A 21,965-nucleotide genomic window follows, 5' to 3' on the forward strand; every position below is an offset into this window, starting at 1 on the left:
ATAAATGAAAGTGGTTCTGAAAGAACTGTTGGTTCGTGACATCCAACTTGACACAAGGAGCCATAAGTTAACATGTTCTGCCCTATAGAAACGGGTGGATTGAAGTTATCTCCCCACCGTCATCTATGCTGGTCAGTAACGTCACTCCCCCCCTTTTGTGATGTTAGGCTCTCTTACGTTCGTGGTAAGTATGAATATTGGTTTAATCAAGACCCATAGTTCGAATACACTGTCTCTACTGGTTCCATGTTACAAACAAATCAGGTGGGTAAAGCATTTGTATTATGGGTTAGACATCCACTAAGTATATCACACTTCCATGAAGATAACTAATGGTATAAGCTATAAGAGACAGGTCAGATTATATGTGGTTAAGAGATGGTAAAAATTAATAACAAATCAAAGGATATAAAAAAGAAGATTGTAGAATTTTCAGGGTAAGATAAGTGAACATTGAGCACTCCACAAGAATTTAGGACATTCTGAGATTCTTTCGATCGGCCTTAGTTGATCAGCATCCATACGATTAGTGAGCTATCTGTCTACTTGCAATAGAAGAGAAGAAAAAGACATGACACTTAGGAAGGATGATGTATCTTTAACAATTATAGAGATTCGGAATCTGAAAGTGAGGGTTAAGAGCAGAAGGCCATGAATAATAATCAATGAATGGTGGGCGAGGACAAATCATGTATTTTGCAATTCGGTTATATTCCTATTAATACCAATGGAGTTCGTTATATTCCCGTTCCGTCTAGATATTAGACGGTCCATAATAAATTGCCTCATTGGTGGGCGGGAGTTAAAGGACTAGTTAATGAAGCTCATTTCATCAACTCAAATGCAGTTCTCAAGAGACCGATAATTCTCCTTTTTTGTTCATTGAGGTTTGGGTGAGTAAGAAACTAATGACCTTGGAAAACGCACCAATTTGGTGTACGCTGCACCTTTGTTATGTGGAAGGAGGTTTTACTGTGTCTGTTCTCTTCAGTAATTTACTTTAATTCGTTGGGTTGTGGATTCGTCTTTGATGATGTATCTGCTATTAGAGACAATCAAGATTTACGTCCGTCTACAAGCTTAACAGAGCTTTTCAAAAATGATTTCTGGGGGACTCCTATGAATGAGGTCTGATGAAAATTCTTCCAAGTTTTATTTTCACAGGAAAGAAGCCATAAGTCATATAGGCCGTTCACTGTCCTTACGTTTAGAGTTAACTTTTTGTTCCACGAGCTTAGCCCCTCAGGATACCATGCCACTAACATCGTCCTTCATTCTGTAGTCGTGTTTTTGTTTTTCAAGTATCTTTGGGTTTCAAGTAACGCTTTAGATTGTGTTTGTGCTATTTGCAGAAAGAATCAGCGTTTTTCAGCTCCATTTTATTCTCTGCACATCCTGTTCACACGGAAGCTGTATGAAGAGATTAGCTAAATGTATCTTTAACCATTATAGAGATTCGGAATCTGAAAGTGAGGGTTAAGAGCAGAAGGCCATGAATAATAATCAATGAATGGTGGGCGAGGACAAATCGTGTATTTTGTAATTCGGTTATATTCCTATTAATAACAATGGAGTTCGTTATATTCCCGTTCCGTCTAGATATTAGACGGTCCATAATAAATTGCCTCATTGGTGGGCGGGAGTTAAAGGACTAGTTAATGAAGCTCTTTCGAGTCTGGTAACAAGGTTATTAGTCTCTTAAATGTGACAAAAGTGTCACAGTTACAGATAGTTATTGGCAACCTTTTCCACAATAAACTATACTGCACTGTGAAAAACTTACAACGCATTTGTTTTGGGTGTTTTACGGTAATAGTGTATATGTGTTGTTTCTTAGTCTATAGGCTGGGTCATGGATCATAGTTGGGCAGAAGGTTAGGATTGAGTCCATTTATTGATGTGTAGACTATTATCAGATAGCTCCCTAGCCTACGGCGCTATAAAGGCTCTAAAGAGTTGTGCTTACATCTACCCGTGCAATCAAGAGTAGAGTCACTCCCTAACAGTGGGGGTGTGAAGCGCCATTGATGGAATCTGATGGCTTTAAAATAGCCTACATCGAATCCTTCAGTTTGTTTAGTTCAGACTTATCACATAATAGTAAGTTTACGTTTGAGTGAGCGTAAATAAGACAGATTCCACCTCGTCCTTTCATTCGATCACTTCCATATAGGAAAACGTTTTCAAGGGATATATTTAAGTCAGAAATATTACTGTTATTTCATGCTTCAGGTATCATTAGGGGGAATAATTTTCGAGTGAATGTGTTCAGTTGGATATGCGTCGTCACACGGCTCACATGTTAGTACTTTACTCAACGAACTGCCGGGATCATGGATGTCTTTATGCTTTATGGTGACAGTTGGAATGCTTATCTTATCCAAAGGTTTCTGATCTGCAGACTCCTCCAGATCTACGGAGTGACCTGCCGTTTGTGGAGTGACATCATGCTTATTGTTCATGAGCTTTATATTATTCGCTGTCTTTTGGTGGTTATTTACTATAACACTATCATACGATTCTATTGCTTCGCGTCTTCTTACAAGACGTTGACAGGGCGTTAGTTCAGGAGTGACGTTTATGCTTGTTATAACGTATGCCCTCTTAATACATAAACGTCCAATGATACATAAAATACGTACGAGCAGTCTTGATTGCGTATCGGCCCTGCTACTGCCTAGCCCAGCCAGTTGAGTCCAGAACACAAATAACAGCCTCAGCAATATAAATCATTATTCACAAGCATACTGGGTTAATATACTAACCAAACAGACCACATTATACCAAAAAATAGAAAAATAACATTTGTACAATAATTGGCCAATGTGGCTGTGGATAGGGGGAAAGTAATCAATAATAATAGTTCAAAGGTCAAAATAAAGGTTATGATAGGAGGAACACGAATACGATTAGGTCAGTTATTTAACAACTATACAATAGGAAATAGGCATATTACATTTGTCCATAAATAGACCTCAGATTTACCACTCATAATTCACCAGGGGATATAACAATGCTCTTGCATGGAATTAATGAGCGAATTTTTTGCTCGAATCAATAAATTGTTTAGCAGCGTTACAACAGCCAAACCTAAATATCCGATGGTCGAGGTGGTTTTGTCATTACGAAGTATTGTCGTTTTGACATCTTATGCAGGCGTTCAAGCTACCATCAACCTCTTTATAAAAAGATTTAGCTGGCGCGGTATGAATAAAGGAGTGAGGGAGTGGGCACTCTTCTATGTCAGGCACTAAACACTAAGGTGACTAAACAATAATGTCTTTTCGGTTCTTACATAGCCTCCGACGCATTTTACGTCTTCATTTGATAAGGCTTCATAGGGATGAAAGTGATGCTCTTATATCCTTGCACGTGTATATCACTTAAAATGATGGTCAGAAGCAGTACACATATAAAGTACATAATTTCTAAATCAGAGGCCCACGCCTTCGTCGAAATATGGGTCCCAAATTCTGGTTTACCTTTTGAACTTTTCTGCAGACCACAAACGCCAGTTGATGTTTGGACATTTCCATTATTACTTAACTTCATGGAGTCACTCGAATCTGAGTTACCACCTATTATTTAAAAGCCCATGACCTGGTGGAAATACTTCCCGTTGCAAAATTATTACAATGAACTGACGCTTTTCCACTTGTTTCACTGGAGATTCGTGATTCAGTAAGAGCACAATTGGAAACAATTTGTGTTATAAAACAACAAACTATTATCTTTTGAACGATTTTTGCTTGATCTATCCAGAAATGATAGAATAACACTTATTTTTTGGTGTGTTCGGTAATTTTCTTATATTCCTTATCAATTTGTCTATTTGTTGTAATTTTGATCGGTTATTGAGGGAACAATTATTGGTTGAATAACTGAGCGGTAATATTTATTTAGGTAATAATGTACATTTGTATTTATAGTGAAACTTAGAGCCGTTATTTCCCCAATCACCTTGTTCTGATTTCAAAGGGGTAATAGTGGGTATCCAAACTACCCAGACAGTTATTATTCAGCCAACCTTAGCTTGGATTTGACAATGTTAGAAGAAAAAATTTTCACTTTTATTACACAATAATGTAGAAAGCAGGGTACAGCGAAATACTAGTGATGCGCAAAAAATATACGATAATACAAAAGATCTACCAGTGTCCTACACCCAGTGATCGTTTAATTGTTCTGGAAACTTTACTGTCCTTCAGAAGGGCATCGTTTTGAACGGATTCTGAGATACCATAAAAGTTTCTTCTTGATTTTTGATTATGGAGATGGGTATCTTGATTTTAAGGCGCGTATCTTTCGACTGTACATGAAGAAAATCGATATAATTACGGTCATTTCCAAGTAATCGGCTTTAAGACTGTGTATGGTGACATTATCATTGTTTCCGTCCTTATTGACTGTTTAGTACTAAGATTTGTGACGTAGGGTTTTGAAGGGTTCTCTGTATACCATTTCAAGAGAACGTAGTAATAAATTGCAATGTACAAAAACGTGTACTACCTCGTAAGGCTGGTTGAACGAAAACATCAGTTGACTGTGATCAATTGGAACCTGGTTTAACTGAACGTATAGCGTTTGTGAGCCCACACGTCTATTAGTTCAGATCCATTTTCTCTGAAGATGAAGGATCCACAAATTTTTCTGGAAGTCGGAGTGTCGTTCTTAAAACGCGTTGTACTGTAGTGTATCCGAAATCAGTTTTCACTGTACTGCGAATACCGAGTAAAACTAGTGAAAAAGCGTGAGTCCACTGTAAAACATTTGCATCTGAGAGTGAGGCTTAAAACTGTATATGAAATCGTCCTGGTTGGTAGGAAGTCGTTCGAAATCGTGTGATTCCTAACGGCGAAGTATTGTACTAACATCCACGCCTTTAAGTGATAACTGAAGAGCAGTCAAACTTGCTACTAATCGTTTGATGAAGGCACAGGTCTCTGTTTTAGCGGCAATGTACTTGATCGGTACTACTTTTGGCCACTGTGTGATCGGTCAACACCAACCAAGATGAAAGTGATCCAAACGAGCGTCGAGAGTTCCGAAAAAGCCTAAGGGGCATTTGTTGTGTCCAATCACATTGTATTTCCGGTCTTTTACACAGGAGCTTGTCCACTCCCCCATATCTTTATTCAAACTAGACCAACAGACTCGTTCTGCCATGCGCTTTATGGTTGCACAAACACCTGAATGTCAAAACTTGTGCGACGTATTAAGGACGTTACGTCGACTGTGTTTGGGCACGATCGGACGATCCCTACATGAAGATATGTCACATAGTAAAGTCCATTTACCTGTTCGCATCCGTCTCACTCATAGTTTTAGGTTTGTCGAAGACCACTGTTGCTGAAGATCAACATCCTCTTTTCGAAGCTAGAGAAGGTTAAGAAAGTCGATTCCTTAGAAATTATTTAAGGAAGTTGTAAGAAACAAGGCGTCTGACATTACATTGTTTGCCCCAGAAGTTTGTTGTATACCTGAAGTAAACTGCGAAATGCGGGCGAGTTGTCGAAACTCTCGAGTAGAGTACTTATTTGAAGGCGAGCTTAGGGAGATGTTGAGGGAATTATGGTCAGTGAATAGAGTAAATGCTCGGTCTTCAACAGAGTGTTGAAGTGCCGTAAAACACAATACATGGCTAGGAGTTCCCTACCGAAAGTGCCATACCTCTATCATCTCAGGAGGATTGTCAAAGGTTATCAGGTTGTGTTTACCAATTGTTGTAAGACTGCTCCATTTGCCGAGTCGGGTGTCTCTATTGCAATAGTAATAGGTTCTTTGATGTCCTGGTGTAAGAGCATAGTTTTTTGCAATAATTTCCCTAACTATGGAGAACGCTTTCGCGTTGTCATCCAAATTGATGGGTTTTGCGTCTTCCCAAAGTTGATCTTTTGAGGGTTAAGAGACGCACAATTCGGTCAGAATCATCTGTAAAAACTTACTAGGCCATTGAACGTACTTAAATGCTTGAGAGTGATCAGTTCTGGCAATCCGGAATGGCCGCCACTTTTCAGAGGGCGAGTACGTGGAACAGCAATAGTGTATCCGAGAGTTAATAACTTAAATTGACCTTCGTCAAGATTGTTCGTTTCCCCTATCTTCATACACATTTATCATGGACATTCTTTTTGTGGCAACACTCTCATCATTTGACTCATTAGGAATCCATCTCCTTCTACGACATTCTCTTGTTTACTTGGAATATGTAGATAATATATTTCTGTTTAATGTAGATGCACTCTACCACTTATGATACGAATGTCTTTAAAAATATGGTTCTTTGTTTGGTGTACTGTCATTTCAAAGATATTATTGCATGATAGAATTGAGTGCAGTAGTATGATAATTAGAAGTATTTGAATTGTAGTATAAACTAGTAATCCCCGGAATAACGCAATGTAATCAAGAAGTATTAGATGAGCCCGAACGAATGTATTGTATTTGGAATTCAATTAAACATCACATCCGCCACAGCTCGAATTGGAGTGTAAGTGTCTGTAATCGATTGCTCGTCTTCTTCTTAAGTTCATCTTACATCTGTCCGACGGTGTATTGGATGTAGACTCTGTATTATCTAGAATGCACTCATTAGTATTAGAATTAACAACCGAAATTGGAACAGACTCACCTGGGTTCTGGAATTGTATACAATCAGCATGCCGGCTTTGTAGTGAAACCATTGATATTTAGAATTTGCATCATGGACTTTCCAACAATATCCTCCCCCACGAAATAATGTTGGGTCCTTACTTCGCAATGTTTTAGCCAATATGACGTTCCCAATTTGCATTATCTTCTCAAATCTTACGCATCGACTACTGCATGTGAGTATTTGGGAATAAACACTGATATATGATTTGAGGTATTCCATCATGTGACTTTGACTTGAATAAAAATCATGATACATATACTTTTTGTTATTCATATTAGAATATACAGATGGATATGCATTGATATATGTAATTAACACATGTGATTTAACTAGGCTTGATTTACCTGCGAAACAATCGAATAGAAAACATTCATCTGCCTCATATTCATTAGGATAATCTTGGACTTGATTTGGATTCTCTGTCTGTGCAAACTTCACTTCTGGGCAAACTGGTTCTCTGGTTGCTCCGGGAAATTTTGCTTTCCCATCTGATTCATCGTACCACTGACTAGGGATTCTACTCGAAACACATTGTTCGTGAGAATATGCAACATCTGATACGAGAACATCGGAAATGTGACTAGAATTCGACTCATTAGGAACATATTTGTCACATTCATTAGGAATATCATTAGAGATAAATTGATTGTGAGGACCACTGACACTTGACATGATATCAGAATTCGATTTCTCTGAAATATTTTCCTCAGATTGAATAAGAGTTTCATTAGAGAATAATGGATCATCAGGGAATTCTGCATCTACCAAAACTGAATCTGGCTTTTGATCATGATTTGACTCATTCAACATTTTGTTCTCAGAGTTGTAAGAAATTCCATCAGAAGTATGTGAATTATCACGACAAACCATATTTGGTACAATAACATGAGAAATCCGATAAGTTTGTTGACTAAAAATTTTTGTCTCACAATGATTCTGGGTTTCATTCAACTCTGGACTGTTATATGACGTTATACTACTTCTAGATAAAGATAACTGATCATTGGAAGCGTCCATCTTAGCATTACTTTCAGCGAAATGAACCATGGTATTACAAACTGACTGAATGTGTCCAGTTATACCACATTTAAAGCATTTAGAATTACGAAATATACATGAATTACATGGGTGAAACTTGCCGCAGAACAAGCATTTACTAAACTCGTGCTCATCATCATGGACTGTTTCACAGCTCAATGAAGTATTATCTGAATAACTTTGATTACGCATCGAACTGCGACGACTTATTAAAGTGGAATTCCTGAAGTTCTGGAGAGTCATTTTATCGGATTTTTCTCTCTTACCGCATCCGGAATTTGTATACTTTATATGATCCAACAGTAGTTGCTTGAGAGTTGCATAGGGGAGTGAAATCGGTTTGTCTGGAAGTGCCAAAATCTTTATAAGGCTGTATGCTTCTTTCCCGATGAATGTAAGGAAATGGGCCACAATATTAAAATCCTCATCATCTTCCTTGGTCATAGCCCAGATTTCGAACCTTTCCATGTACTCCTCAAAAGCATCAGAAGTTGAATGAATGTCCAACTGTTGTATCGCAGGCTCCATCGCGACGCCAATATGATAATTAGAAGTATTTGAATTGTAGTATAAACTAGTAATCCCCGGAATAACGCAATGTAATCAAGAAGTATTAGATGAGCCCGAACGAATGTATTGTATTTGGAATTCAAAATTACAACAGTCATCAATACGAAGAAGTCATTGATTTATTTAAACATCACAAGTAGACAATTGGTCTACTCGCTATCTACTTCTTCTTATTGGCCACAGAGTTGAAAGTAGCTCATGGACCAACAAACGGTGAGGCCTCCATTGTGATTAATCGGTCTATGTGACGATTGATACTTAGGTCAACGGTAATACTAGGAATATAGATAAACTGGTCGGTAATCGGAATTCCGGTTGAGCAACATGGCATGAAATGTCCATCAGTAACTCAAGTCTCAAGAAATTGGAGACAACGAGACAACAATAACCGACAGACGAGTATATAGTGAAGCTGCTCTAGCCGTTCTTCTTCATAGGTATGAAACATGACCTTTGAAAATAAAGGATATTCATAGGTCATTACTATTAGGTCGTAGGTGTCTTTGAAGCGTTGCTCGTACACTTTTGAAACATCGATTCAACAATCATGAGGTTAGACAAAAGATACCAAGTGAGCATAGAAAATCAACTGACGTGGTTGTGAATCTTTATCGACTGAGATGATTAGGACACGTAATACATATGCCCATCTATTGGTGATCTTGATCGGCGATGATGGCTAGTGTCGGAGTTGGCTGGAAGGAAGCAAAGGGTAATGAAACGAAGACATGATATCAGTCCATGTAGACATTAGTTGTTAGAATGACACATGCAGGTATAAACTAATCCATTGGGGTTCGCATGATTATCGCAACCAACGATTAGGATCTTTGAATGATATGGTTCAAAATGGACCAGGAGCATTCTCTCTTTGTCTTCTTTTAAACTTTTAGTTTCTGAATTCCAAATAATTTTCTTACTTTATTGATTTACTAATGTAGCTGTAAATAATTCCCCAAAATCAATAGCTCATTAAGTGTTCGACATTGGATGCTGACCACGTTGTTTAAGTGAACTTGTTTAACTGAAAGCTTTCGGTCATGCATCCGTACTAGATCACGTTTCGACTCAGAGTGGGACAATGCTCCTACGTTCACTAGCCAGCTTAGAATAAACGCTTCGCGATATATTGGTAACGTATCAAATATATCTTTCCTACCTCTTCTCGTCTGACTTCTGATTTCCATTGGTCGGGGATAAGCTTCGCATATAGAAGGTGCTACTGGTAACAGGTTGTAAAATCAGAATATTAGTCGTATCTTCACTAATTTACACTTCCTTCTTGAATTTTATCTTCAATGTCTAGTCAATTCCATTACCATTAAAATTATTACTATCTCCACTACTTTGAGATTCGTCCTGACAGTTTATTTTGATGTACCAGCGGGTGATAATAACTTGAACCGATGTACACATTTACTAACTTCTAATTTGCCTTTTACTAACTGACTAAATTAGTAATATCACATAAATTATAAAAGCAGCTTTGACTTTTCATTTGTTTTCGGCAAAATATGTTGCATATCAAAATGAAAATGAACCTAAAAGTTTCAATTCCATGGAAACATTAATATAATTTCCTAATCAGTGAATTTAAATACACCATCAGGTCATTCAGAGAAAAGATTTATTTTCGGAAACAAAATTGTGTTATTCAAAGGTTGACCTGGTTTTTCGTTATAAAATACATTTGTTCATGTGGGTCCGCATTTCAAACTTTTATGTTGAATACATGAGAGTAAATAACACAAAATGTCATTTGTAGTATCAGTTTATTTGTTAAGCCCATATACTTTATCCTAGCTACTGGCCAAGCCAATTCGCCTGTCATGAGTCATATTTTGATCTTGTTCATTATTCGCTTATTAACCTTGGCTATATTTTTATATGAGCGCATGTGTATACACATTTCGTATCTTATTCATCGCATGTCTGTCACTCATTTTTGTCCGACTATAAATGTTGATTAACGCTTGCTTAAATCGAGTTGGCTTCCCAGCCATCTCCAATATGCATCATCTTTCGCCTCGTTCACTTCCTTCGCTTATTCGCCTGTTCACTCGCTCGTTATTATTCGCTCAGGTGTTGCTAACTTTCTAACTTGAGTTATTCGACAATAAACTGTATTGCTGCTATCCTTTGTCTTCTGATTTTACGCGCCGTTAAGATTAGAATTATATCGATTATCGAAACGAACGATTAACGAATCGCGGCACTACATAATTGGAGGCCTCGCCGAACGAACACGACGCAATATAATTGGTTGCCTCGCCGTACGAGCACAACGCTACAGAATTGGATACCTCGCCGAACGAGCACGACGCAACAGAATTGGATGCCTCGCCGAACGAACATGGACCAGAATCGACAACCTCTACGTACGAACTCACAACATAATTGGCGACCGCGACGAGCGAACACAAATCCAAAATGGAACCGCCGACGACATATTCCGTTACGACTCGAATGATCATCATATGCTCATTATTACAATAATGCCATATAATCATCTAACGTGGAATTATTATTTTTGTTCGTATTGACATTAAACTATGACATTTACGCAATCGAATCACTGATCAAACAAATTATAATTATATGGACATTACACGTTATGATATTCGAAACTCACTGGATTATTTTTATTATCCAATGACGTACAATTTTCCTGATTCAAGTGAGTTCGTTCCAATTTTTTTCATGTCATTTTCGGCCTAATATTACACTCTTTCATAGACATAAGTTTGGAGTCACACTCCCGATAGTAGGAACTTATGTTCTCGATGCAACTAATGTTCATTCATTTCATTGGTACGCAGCAACCGTCGTCCCCTACATTCTCAGCGACAACCTGAACCGAACTTCCGCAATTTTTATTTCACGATAATCCCTACTTTAATGTCTATACACAAATCAAATATTCAACGCCGCATTAACAGCCGATTATTAATGATTATGTTCATATTATCTATTCTGAATGCTGCATCATCCGTTACCCATAAACACTATTCGATTACTGCAATTAGTATTCTATTTCCATTGCATGGTATACAAGAACATAGAGTTTAGAGCTGGTCTCTCAAAGATACACTCTTGTTCGTCTCATTCAAGTCAGTCTCACTCACTGTCATCGATAATCATATGTATTGGTATTTTTATTACGCCTTAAAACGGTTTCGTAACAAACGAGGTTGAGCACATATCCCTCTAACTACACAAACCACGCTAGGCTTCATGACCAAAAAGGAATACGACTCCGCATATCTCGTTTCATCAGTCACTATCCTGTTCCTCTGGTCATTCTACTAATACATATTTAGCGATAACTCAACGCAAACGACAACGTACACTGACTTCGCATTTTATTATCATTATCAATAGCAGTACAGCAACGAATATCAACCGTTGATGCAGTCATCATCCTACGGCTGGATTATTTCTTATCTCACATAAACTTCAGTTATGTAAATTCGAATACACTCATCGCCAATCGACGCTATATACTCTACTGCGGCTCATCAGAACGTCATAGTTCACTGATCTGCATCCTCATATTCAGTCGGCACCACAGACCAATTACTGTTATACACTATTTTCGCGATATTTCGAATCGCTCATATGAACATATTATTTTATCATTCAGACAGTCACGACATATATGCATGTTAAATTTTTTTTTCGTACGCTTACTAATGTACTCGTAATCATGTGCTAGCATTTCAATTTTTGTCCGCACCTTGACAATATTCATGTACATTTTTACATAAGTATGCACTCGTTTAATACGCTCACCCCTCACATACCACTGTAATTTATCAGGTATTGTACCATTTTTTCCAACATTTTTACGCTATCCACATACCGCTTCAGTGTTATTTTTCGAAAACAGACATTTTTTTTATAAATGTGCTGTTTTCTACAAGGGGGCTATGTAGTATCAGTTTATTTGTTAAGCCCATATACTTTATCCTAGCTACTGGCCAAGCCAATTCGCCTGTCATGAGTCATATTTTGATCTTGTTCATTATTCGCTTATTAACCTTGGCTATATTTTTATATGAGCGCATGTGTATACACATTTCGTATCTTATTCATCGCATGTCTGTCACTCATTTTTGTCCGACTATAAATGTTGATTAACGCTTGCTTAAATCGAGTTGGCTTCCCAGCCATCTCCAATACGCATCATCTTTCGCCTCGCTCTCGAGTTGGCTTCCCAGCCATCTCCAATACGCATCATCTTTCGCCTCGCTCTCGAGTTGGCTTCCCAGCCATCTCCAATACGCATCATCTTTCGCCTCGTTCGCTTCCTTCGCTTATTCGCCTGTTCACTCGCTCGTTATTATTCGCTCAGGTGTTGCTAACTTTCTCACTTGAGTTATTCGACAATAAACTGTAGTTGCTGCTATCCTTTGTCTTCTGATTTTACGCGCCGATAAGATTAGAATTATATCGATTATCGAAACGAACGATTAACGAATCGCGGCACTACACATTACAGGCCAGCAAATATCATCTGCATGCAGATCAACAAAAGGTCATTGAGAGTTATCCAATAGAACAGGTAATATACAGTAATTTAATTTCAAGTCTATATTTTATCTTACAGATTGGCGACTTCAATTATGTGCAACTTATATGTTTTCTTCGGATTAGATAACACATTTATTCAACCCGGTTGACAGATGGAATAACATTTATTGCATTATCCTAATTCACTAGACTGTTTCTCGCAGTTTTAACACTATTAATTCACTCCATAAGCGTAATGTATACTTTAAGAATACGAACACTCCAGTTCATTATGAATCTTGTCAAATCCTGAAACATTTCAGAAAGTTTGTTAACATAAATGTGCACGAATATCAGCTAACTTTGTTCTTTCGGCAATTGTATTATATATTTATACGAATCCACTCCTTTGTCATTAACTTAAATGATTGGTTAATATCTTAGATATCGTTACAATTCAAATATACAAGGATATCAGTTGTTTTACGTAAAAGTAATGAACTTTCCAAACCAATTATTCAGAAGTTAGCGTTGTATAAAGAAGAGATGTAGTATTAAATATAAGATGACTAGAATAATTATTTCTCCAAGTTAAGATATGGATTAATTTAATGAACTGAAAAGAAGAAATAAGAGAATTAAAGATATATAACTTCACCTTTTAGCGCAAACAATTATTTTTGTTTAAAGTAATACATTCAAGCCGTCAATAAATATCGTGATAGAATTGCAAGTCCAAAATACTGTACTCTTCCTAAAAAACGAAATTAGATCAATTATAGGATGATAAAATTCTGGTTAGTGGTAAGTATCACATCTGAATAAACTTTTTGATATTATTTAGTTTCAATATAAGTTTAAAATGGAGTCCCTCAGTGTAAAAAGAACTCTTTAAACTTTCCTATAAATCATCTACTGGGAACAAGGTATGTACTTAGATTTGATTTTCACCTAAATAGATTTTCAACTTTCAAAATGAATGGGCGTATGTGATAAATAATTTCAACCAAATTAGTCATACAAAATATCATGAACTGAATGAATTTATACGATATCATCAATTATGTACTTGATACACTGATCAATTGCTCTCAGTTACATTCCGCAGGATGTCTAAGTTTTAGCTTTGCTGTGAAGTCTCGGAATAAACAAAAATTGATTTTCAGTGCACCCAGGACCTCGATTTTTCTTCAAGAAACTATTGATTGTGACAGGAATTATGTTTAGGCTACAATTTAATTGAACCGATATGGAACTTAAGTCTGTCAATTAATTTCAAAGTGCGAATCTTCAATACGAACATCAAGACAGTCCTACTGTACGGAGCTGGCGTTATGAATTTAAAAAAGAATAGTCCATATGCCAATCTGTTGTGATTTTATGTCCGGCTTTTATCACGTGATTTATCCACTAATCGAAATACGACTTTTCTAATCTTAACACTGTGCCAAATCAATGACGTTCGACCAGTATGAGCAGTCTAGCGTCCTTATTGGTCCCTTGTCCGCCTAGCCCTTCCAATTGAGTCCAGAACACCAATTGCAGCTTCTGCTATGCCTATCGTTTATTTCAAGCATACTCGGTGTATATACCAGACAGACAGACCGCATCACACCATAAAATAGAAAATGATATTTGTACAAGGTCAAGCCAAATGTGGCTGTGAACGTGGGTGACAATAATCAATAAACTGAGTATAATTTAGGGACAGTGAGTCGTATAATAATAATTCATAAGCCAAAATAAAGCTTATAATAAGATAAATGTGAATATACACAATCTAATCACTCAATGGTTAAACAAGAATGTATATAGAATAATCGTCCGTTAATAGGTCCCGGAAGTTACCCGTACTCATGTCTTTGCTAGGATATAACGACTTGAACTTGGAGAACTGCTGCAACCATTATCAAAAATTACAAGTACTTATAAACAACTGTCCGTTGGCCAGATAACATCAACAACAATCTACTGTAGGAGAGGACAAACCAGCTTCCAGCCGAAGAGGAAATTACGAAGAGACTCTGGAAGTGGATAGGACACACATTGAGGAAATCACCAAACTGCATCATGAGGCAAGCGCTAACTTGGAATCCTGAACGGAAACGGAAAAGAGGAAGGCCAAAAAACACACTGCGTCGAGACTTGCAAGCAAACATGAAAAGGATGAATATTAACTGTAAATAACGGGGTGGGATTGCCTAGGACAGAGTTGGATGAAGAATACTGGTGGGCGGCCTGTGTTCCTTCATGAGAGTCAGCAGGCGTAAATAAGTATGTAAGAATAAATCTTGTATTTAAACGGATCAATTTCTTTGTTTGTACGCAAAATATACTTATAGTTTTTATCTGATTATTTTATACGACTGAACTAATTAATATTAAACTCTGATTATATCTACCAAAATAACTTTTCTAACCGAATCTGTCTCAGATAGATTTATGATAGAAAGTAAAATAGACAGGTCATTCTTTACATCAGTACCTCACCCTTTTACAGTTTGCAGATGACATCAATTACAGAAATTAAAACTGATTGTAAGAGTTTCTATTCATCAACTGTTGAATGATTAACAAAGATCTTTTCTTCAATGACTTTTACTAATATATGTTTTGTAATACATATTTTATACCTTCACTAGTTTTTACTGACCGAATGTTCTATCTTTTGGTACCTATTAAATGGGAGTTTTCAGTAGATATTAATAAGCGTATTTCCATCTATAATAAATTCGAGATTTCTTGTCGCCCCATTATTTCTACACCCCCCCCCGCTTAAGGGAAAATATATTTACCATTGATGTTTACTGGCCTCTCATTTATTCGCATTGGAAACTAGAATTACTTACCATTCTTTCTGAGTAAAAACCAAAAACACAAGATAGTAAATAGCTCATGGGATCAGGCAAAAAAGTACAAGCCAATAATGTTTCAAATGGCAGACACACAAGCAAACGTATCTGGACATGTATTTGTAGTACGCGAACGCAATTTTGTAAATATATTTTATTACTCTACATGTAATCTGTATTATGAACAATAATAGTTTATGTGAATACTGAAACTTAAAAGAAAAAGAACTAATCGAAAAATAAAAAGTTTTCTTATCAGAAGGGGTTTTGTGGAGATTTAGTATTTTTCATAGTTAAAAGCGTGAGTCAAATGAAGCTAGACCACCAGGGAAAACATGGAAGCACTGGACGGCCGTTTCGTTCTATTGTGGGACTCCTCAACAGTGCGCATCCACGATCCCACACTCGCGAGATTCGAACCCAGGACCTACCAGTCTCGTGCCAGAGCACTTAACCGATAGACCATTAAGCCGGCATCCAACGGTGTTAATGTCTAACTTCAACTGATCCACGAAGTTGAGCAACCGTTCACCAATTGTCTTCAGTGAGTTGATATCTCTACAAGAGACGAGGTTTGAACTCCCCCAAATGCCCTGGTACGGCCGAGAGTGGGGAGAGTCTGCTCTCCCTCTCGAAATGCTCTCATATGGCCACGCGAATATATAGCCTCTGCCAGGGAAGTCCTACTCACTGCCTTCTCGTGGCGAGGGTGTTGTTTACGAAATTGAGGGCACGAAAAGCGAATGTCCGGCGCTTTAACCGGGTTGGTGGATGTGGAGGATCCACCTAGGGGAGTTGGAGAACCCTGATTCCAAACCAATGGTGCACATGGGCTCCAGTATCCTGATGGAACAAATGGTGTATAAATCAATCGTTGGTCACCGGCTACCATGGGACTGCATCTCCTCACGATGCTCCACTGCCTTGTGGATCAGACCTTTAGGTCAAAGGCTTCGGGTGTGGCCCCTTAAGAAAACCACCTGCTTCAGTCTGGGCACCTGGACAGTATCACAGCCCTCACACAAATCAAATGAGATTTGTGAGGCGCATATTTATCTGGTGCTTCCTTGAACCAATATTTATGTGTTTAAATAAATAAATAAAATAAATACTGCTTCTCACTAGAACTTCTGGATATACCTCTAGAAGAGTTACCAACTCATAAACATCTTGATAGGCAGCATTTGCATCCAAGTGTCTGAAACCCGGTGATTTACAATATAGGGTGGGTTGTATCTTAACAGTTAAAGCTTTTAAAATCTCAGTTTATAAGTCATGTGCTTTATGTGCTCTTTTTTAATTTTATTTAAACATAAATATTGGTACAAAGGGGCACCAGATAAATATGCGCCTCACAAATCTCATTTGATTTGTGTGAGGGCTGTGATACTGCCCAGGTGCCCAAACTGAAGCAGGTGGTTTTCTTAGGGGGCCACACCCGGAGCCTTTGACCTGAAGGTCTAGTCCACAAGGCAGTGGAGCATCGTAAGGAGATGCAGTCCCATGGTAGCCGGTGACCAACGATTGATTTATACACCATTTGTTCCATCAGGATACTGGAGCCCATGTGCACCATTGGTTTGGAATCAGGGTTCTCCAACTCCCCTAGGTGGATCCTCCACATCCACCAACCCGGTTAAAGCGCCGGACATTCGCTTTTCGTGCCCTCAATTTCGTAAACAACACCCTCGCCACGAGAAGGCAGTGAGTAGGACTTCCCTGGCAGAGGCTATATATTCGCGTGGCCATATGAGAGCATTTCGAGAGGGAGAGCAGACTCTCCCCACTCTCGGCCGTACCAGGGCATTTGGGGGAGTTCAAACCTCGTCTCTTGTAGAGATATCAACTCACTGAAGACAATTGGTGAACGGTTGCTCAACTTCGTGGATCAGTTGAAGTTAGACATTAACACCGTTGGATGCCGGCTTAATGGTCTATCGGTTAAGTGCTCTGGCACGAGACTGGTAGGTCCTGGGTTCGAATCTCGCGAGTGTGGGATCGTGGATGCGCACTGTTGAGGAGTCCCACAATAGAACGAAACGGCCGTCCAGTGCTTCCATGTTTTCCCTGGTGGTCTAGCTTCATTTGACTCACGCTTTCAACAAGTTTTCTGTTGATATTAACCAACCACAAAAAATAATATTGAAATGGGAAACTCCAATCGCTCATCATGTAAATTGAGTGTCTATAGTGGGGTAATTCTGGGTCCAGCAATTCTGATACTCAAAACGTCAAAGTTATTGGAAGCTTCTCTATCTATAAATATGGTAGGAATTTTAAATCTGGAAAGGTGAAGACCTGGTCATCAACACCTCATTTCAGCCTACTCTTGTTTATGGGGTTCAAGATGGTTGCTCATTGACCCTGGCTTTGCTAAACATTTGCACTGGAAGGGAGACGATATAGGTAAATCACTAAGGACGATTACAGGGTAATATATATACTCATCCAATCAATCAAATCATGATCAACTTGCTCGCCGAACTCGATAATAACTAGTCCAAGAAACGACAGCCTGATGTTTTGGTGAAAAGCTCTAACTAGTACAACTCGCAGTTAAATGTATTATTCATAGGCACCACTCTGCATGAGGATTATGAATAAATGCTATTAGGTAATTTACTAGTAAGACAAAACGAACTTTCGCTATTCGGATACTTTCAACAATTGCATTTCTCAAACAAGATACTATGCTTTAGGAGCAAAACTCAGAAGCAGTTAAATGGAATCTTATATTTCGGTTGAGAGATTATCACTCAAGAAATGGGGAGGCTGCTGGTTGTAATCCACTTGGTTCTCAGGTCTTCATATATCCAAAATATATGTCCCGGTGTCTAAAATTCAACTGGTTTAGAAAGTGATACCTGATATACTTTATCTAATAAAATACCAAAGTAAATAAAAGAAAAGCTATCGGACAAACTGATGACAAGAAAAAGATATTTTAGTGAGATAAGCTTTATTTCTCTTTTGCTTATGTTATACGACATTATTTATCATATATTTTCTTATTTTCGAGACTTATCTCGATATTATAATGAACTAAATATCACTGTCGTCCACAGAAAAATCATTTTATAAGTAGAGAATTTTTATGATACATACACGTGATTACATATATCAATAATTTAGAGTGAAAAAAATTAAATAACTTGACAAATCACAACAAACTGGTTAAACGACTTTGATTTTTTTAATACGGTGCCAATATTGCGCTTGGAAAATTGGTTCATGATCGGAATAAAAGCACCTAAAGATATCATTTAGTCAAGAAGTTTGAAGTGATTTAGTTTATGTGAAGGTAAGATTCATTTGTAGTTGGTGTTTTGAAGACGAACGATCTCTGGGAGGCTATTTCTTCCTAATGTTGTATGTTTTCGATGTCTCCCACTAATATTATTCAGGATCGAATCCAGAAGATTCATTTTTAGCTTTAACGCAATAATATTTAAATACTGATTTAAAATACACCAATGTGTATTTCTCAACATTATGTAGTGTCAAACGTTGAATATCATTAGATCATAATGGAGGGTAGAATTTGGTGCATAAATAAAACATGTTGACTTTCAACATTTGAACTATCAGTATAAGTATACATAAATTGTTCTAGCAAAATGATCTAGTGTCAGAAACAATTGCTTATCAATAATGGAATTTCACCTACATTTACACGTTCATTTAAATTACTACAGAAATTTCGGCATGTGAGGCAAGCAATGTAAAAATACGTTTTTGTCCTCAGTGTACCTTCAATACTACTTCTTTATTTGAGTTAGAGGTCCAGTCTGACTCAACATTGTCGAATGTGATTACTTCAGCAGTTATATTTTTCAGTCGCTACGCTAATGTTAAAAAAATTTAATTACAACATTCAGTGAATTTATTATTCAATAGACCCAGACTGAACTTTTAGAGGGAATAGTCAATGTATTCATGAAAAAAATCTAGAGTAAATTACTTGTTTTTTCAGTGTTTACATTATGACTGCCCATAAAAGATGTATATCTTGTGAATGCTAACTTATTAATATATATGATGAATAATTATAATCCTGTACAATTGATTGATCACTCGGTAGTTATCAGTATCATGTGTGTCAGGTGCTTTTTAGTGCAGATCGAATTCTGTCGACCAAGTTGGAATGTAACCACTGTGTTGAGATGAGATGGTGGTTGGAGGTAGTTAACAGAAAACCATGGACCTAAGTTTCATGTTATTTAGCAAGTTGTACATGTAATCTTGAGGGAACTGATGCTCCCTGACGGATTCGATCCCGTATCACCCAGCTTCACAGTCAAAGACGACGCCACTGAGCTATCTGGGTCGGATTTCTTGTCGAATACCTCCAACCAGCATCTGAATTACAATCCTTCATCCATTATACATTGATTTCCTTATTTTTCAGGATGGTTTTTTTCTGTAATAACTTCCTTTTCGTTTAGCTTAATTCGGCTCAGTTTATGCTGTTGATATGGCTAGTAAATACGGACCACTTTATCAACACTTTCGTATTTCTATGGTAAAATAATGCAATGCCATCTAACCTAATTTTAGACTGTTAAAATATTTGTTGGCAAGGTAAGAGAATACAGGTGAGGATAAGAGTTGTGTGTGACTGTTGTTGAACAGTTTCCTTCTTTATAAGCAACAACGAATTCGGTATTTTAAACGTGAACTATTGATAAACTTAGAATCTCCGGCCTTTAAATACTAAACATATATCAGTTAAAATATAGACCTCATCATAAATACAAAAATATTATATTTGTAATATCCCAATGAGTAGAAAAACTAGATTTTCTGACGTTTCGTGACTCAGTGTAAGCCACTTCTTCAGAGAATAAATAACCTGGTTTTATTTAATCTATTTATTTATAACAATCTACTCAATGCTCAATTTACTCAAAATTACCAAATCAAAACTTGGTAATGATACCTATAGACCTTATCAGTTAATTTCCTTCTAATTAGTATCATTTTCGATCGACAAATCACAAACTACAGTTTTGTGTTTCCAAAGACTTAAATCATTATTGAATACCTGTTGAAATTTAATCTAACTGAAATAAACTAAATGGTTACACTGAGTCATATCGTCACTACAACTTTCATCAGAATGTATTCATTGTTTCGCCATAAACACAATAAAATATAGTATCGGAAATATACAAATGGGGAGACCATAGTTTATGGACGAACCAATTAGATTTAAGATAACAGGTCCTGGATTTTAGCGCGAAATTTATTCATACATTTGGCTAAATAACGTTTTGGCATTTTAGCTGATGTCAGTTCGTGATGAAAACCCTAAACCTAATTCCTAACTCTAACCATCAACTGTAAATCATAATTCTAATTCTCCACACTGGTTTATAACCCCTATTTAGTCCTAGTTAGTAGGTGGACATTCTCAAGCTCGCTTCAGTGTCACTGTGGCGTTTGTATGAACCAATGATTCCTCTGTATTGATGACTGCTTGATTTTGAATTCCAAATACAATACATTAGTTCGTGTTCATTAAATACTTCTTGATTCAATTACGTTGTTTCTGAGATTACTAGTTTATACTACAATTCAAATGCTATTAAATATCACATTGACGTGATGGAGCCTGCAATAGAACAGTTGAACATTCATTCAACTTCTGAAGCTTTTAAGGATTATTTTGAAGGGTTTGAGATATGGAGCATGATCAAGAAAGATGTGAAGGGTGGTAAAATTGTGGCACATTTTCTTAAATTCATCGGTAAAGAAGCCTACAGTTTACTGAAAACTTTGGGATATCCTGAAAAGCCTATCTTACTCCTTTATACAACTCTCAAGGAACTACTATTAAATCGTGTAAAGTGCACCAGTTTTGAACGTCGTGAGAGAGCGAAATTTCATAAGATGATTCGTCAGAATAACCAAAAGGTTAGGGAATTCATCCTTGGATTGCAAAGACGAGCTGCGAAATGCAATTTTGGTGATCGACTTAAGTTGATGTGAATTCATGTGCAGCTAAGAGATCGATTAATTGCAGGAATTAACATACCAGGTCTGGAAAAAGAGCTGTTAAGAATGCCAAACTGTTCCTTTAAAGATGTTAGAACTGCATGTATCAATACGAAGCAGTGAATGAACTTGATACCCAATCGATGAAAATTTCTAATAGTTTGCTCAGACATCATGATGAAATACAATCTCAGGGTCGATCAAACTTGCGTTCGTCGGATAGTGATTCCTATTCTCGTGAGAATATGAAAGGTGATTCAACAAGGAATTGCAAAGCAAACAATTAATGCGAGAAAAGGTTTGGAAAATGCTTATCATGTGGCGAATTTCATTATCGTAAT

General features: G+C 37.2%; 1 protein-coding gene across 1 annotated transcript; it reads left to right on the forward strand.

The window, feature by feature from the left end:
- Window positions 1-954: 954 nt before the first annotated feature.
- Window positions 955-19,352, forward strand: Smp_094980 (putative smile protein; the record flags this gene model as incomplete). Its single annotated transcript, XM_018788841.1, has 2 exons — window positions 955-1,128; window positions 19,254-19,352. The coding sequence occupies 2 exons, from the start codon at window positions 955-957 to the stop codon at window positions 19,350-19,352; spliced, it is 273 nt and encodes a 90-aa protein (XP_018654344.1).
- Window positions 19,353-21,965: the final 2,613 nt, after the last annotated feature.

The sequence above is a fragment of the Schistosoma mansoni genome, chromosome W, assembly GCF_000237925.1.
Source record: "Schistosoma mansoni strain Puerto Rico chromosome W, complete genome".
NCBI classification, from domain to species: Eukaryota; Metazoa; Platyhelminthes; class Trematoda; order Strigeidida; family Schistosomatidae; genus Schistosoma; species Schistosoma mansoni.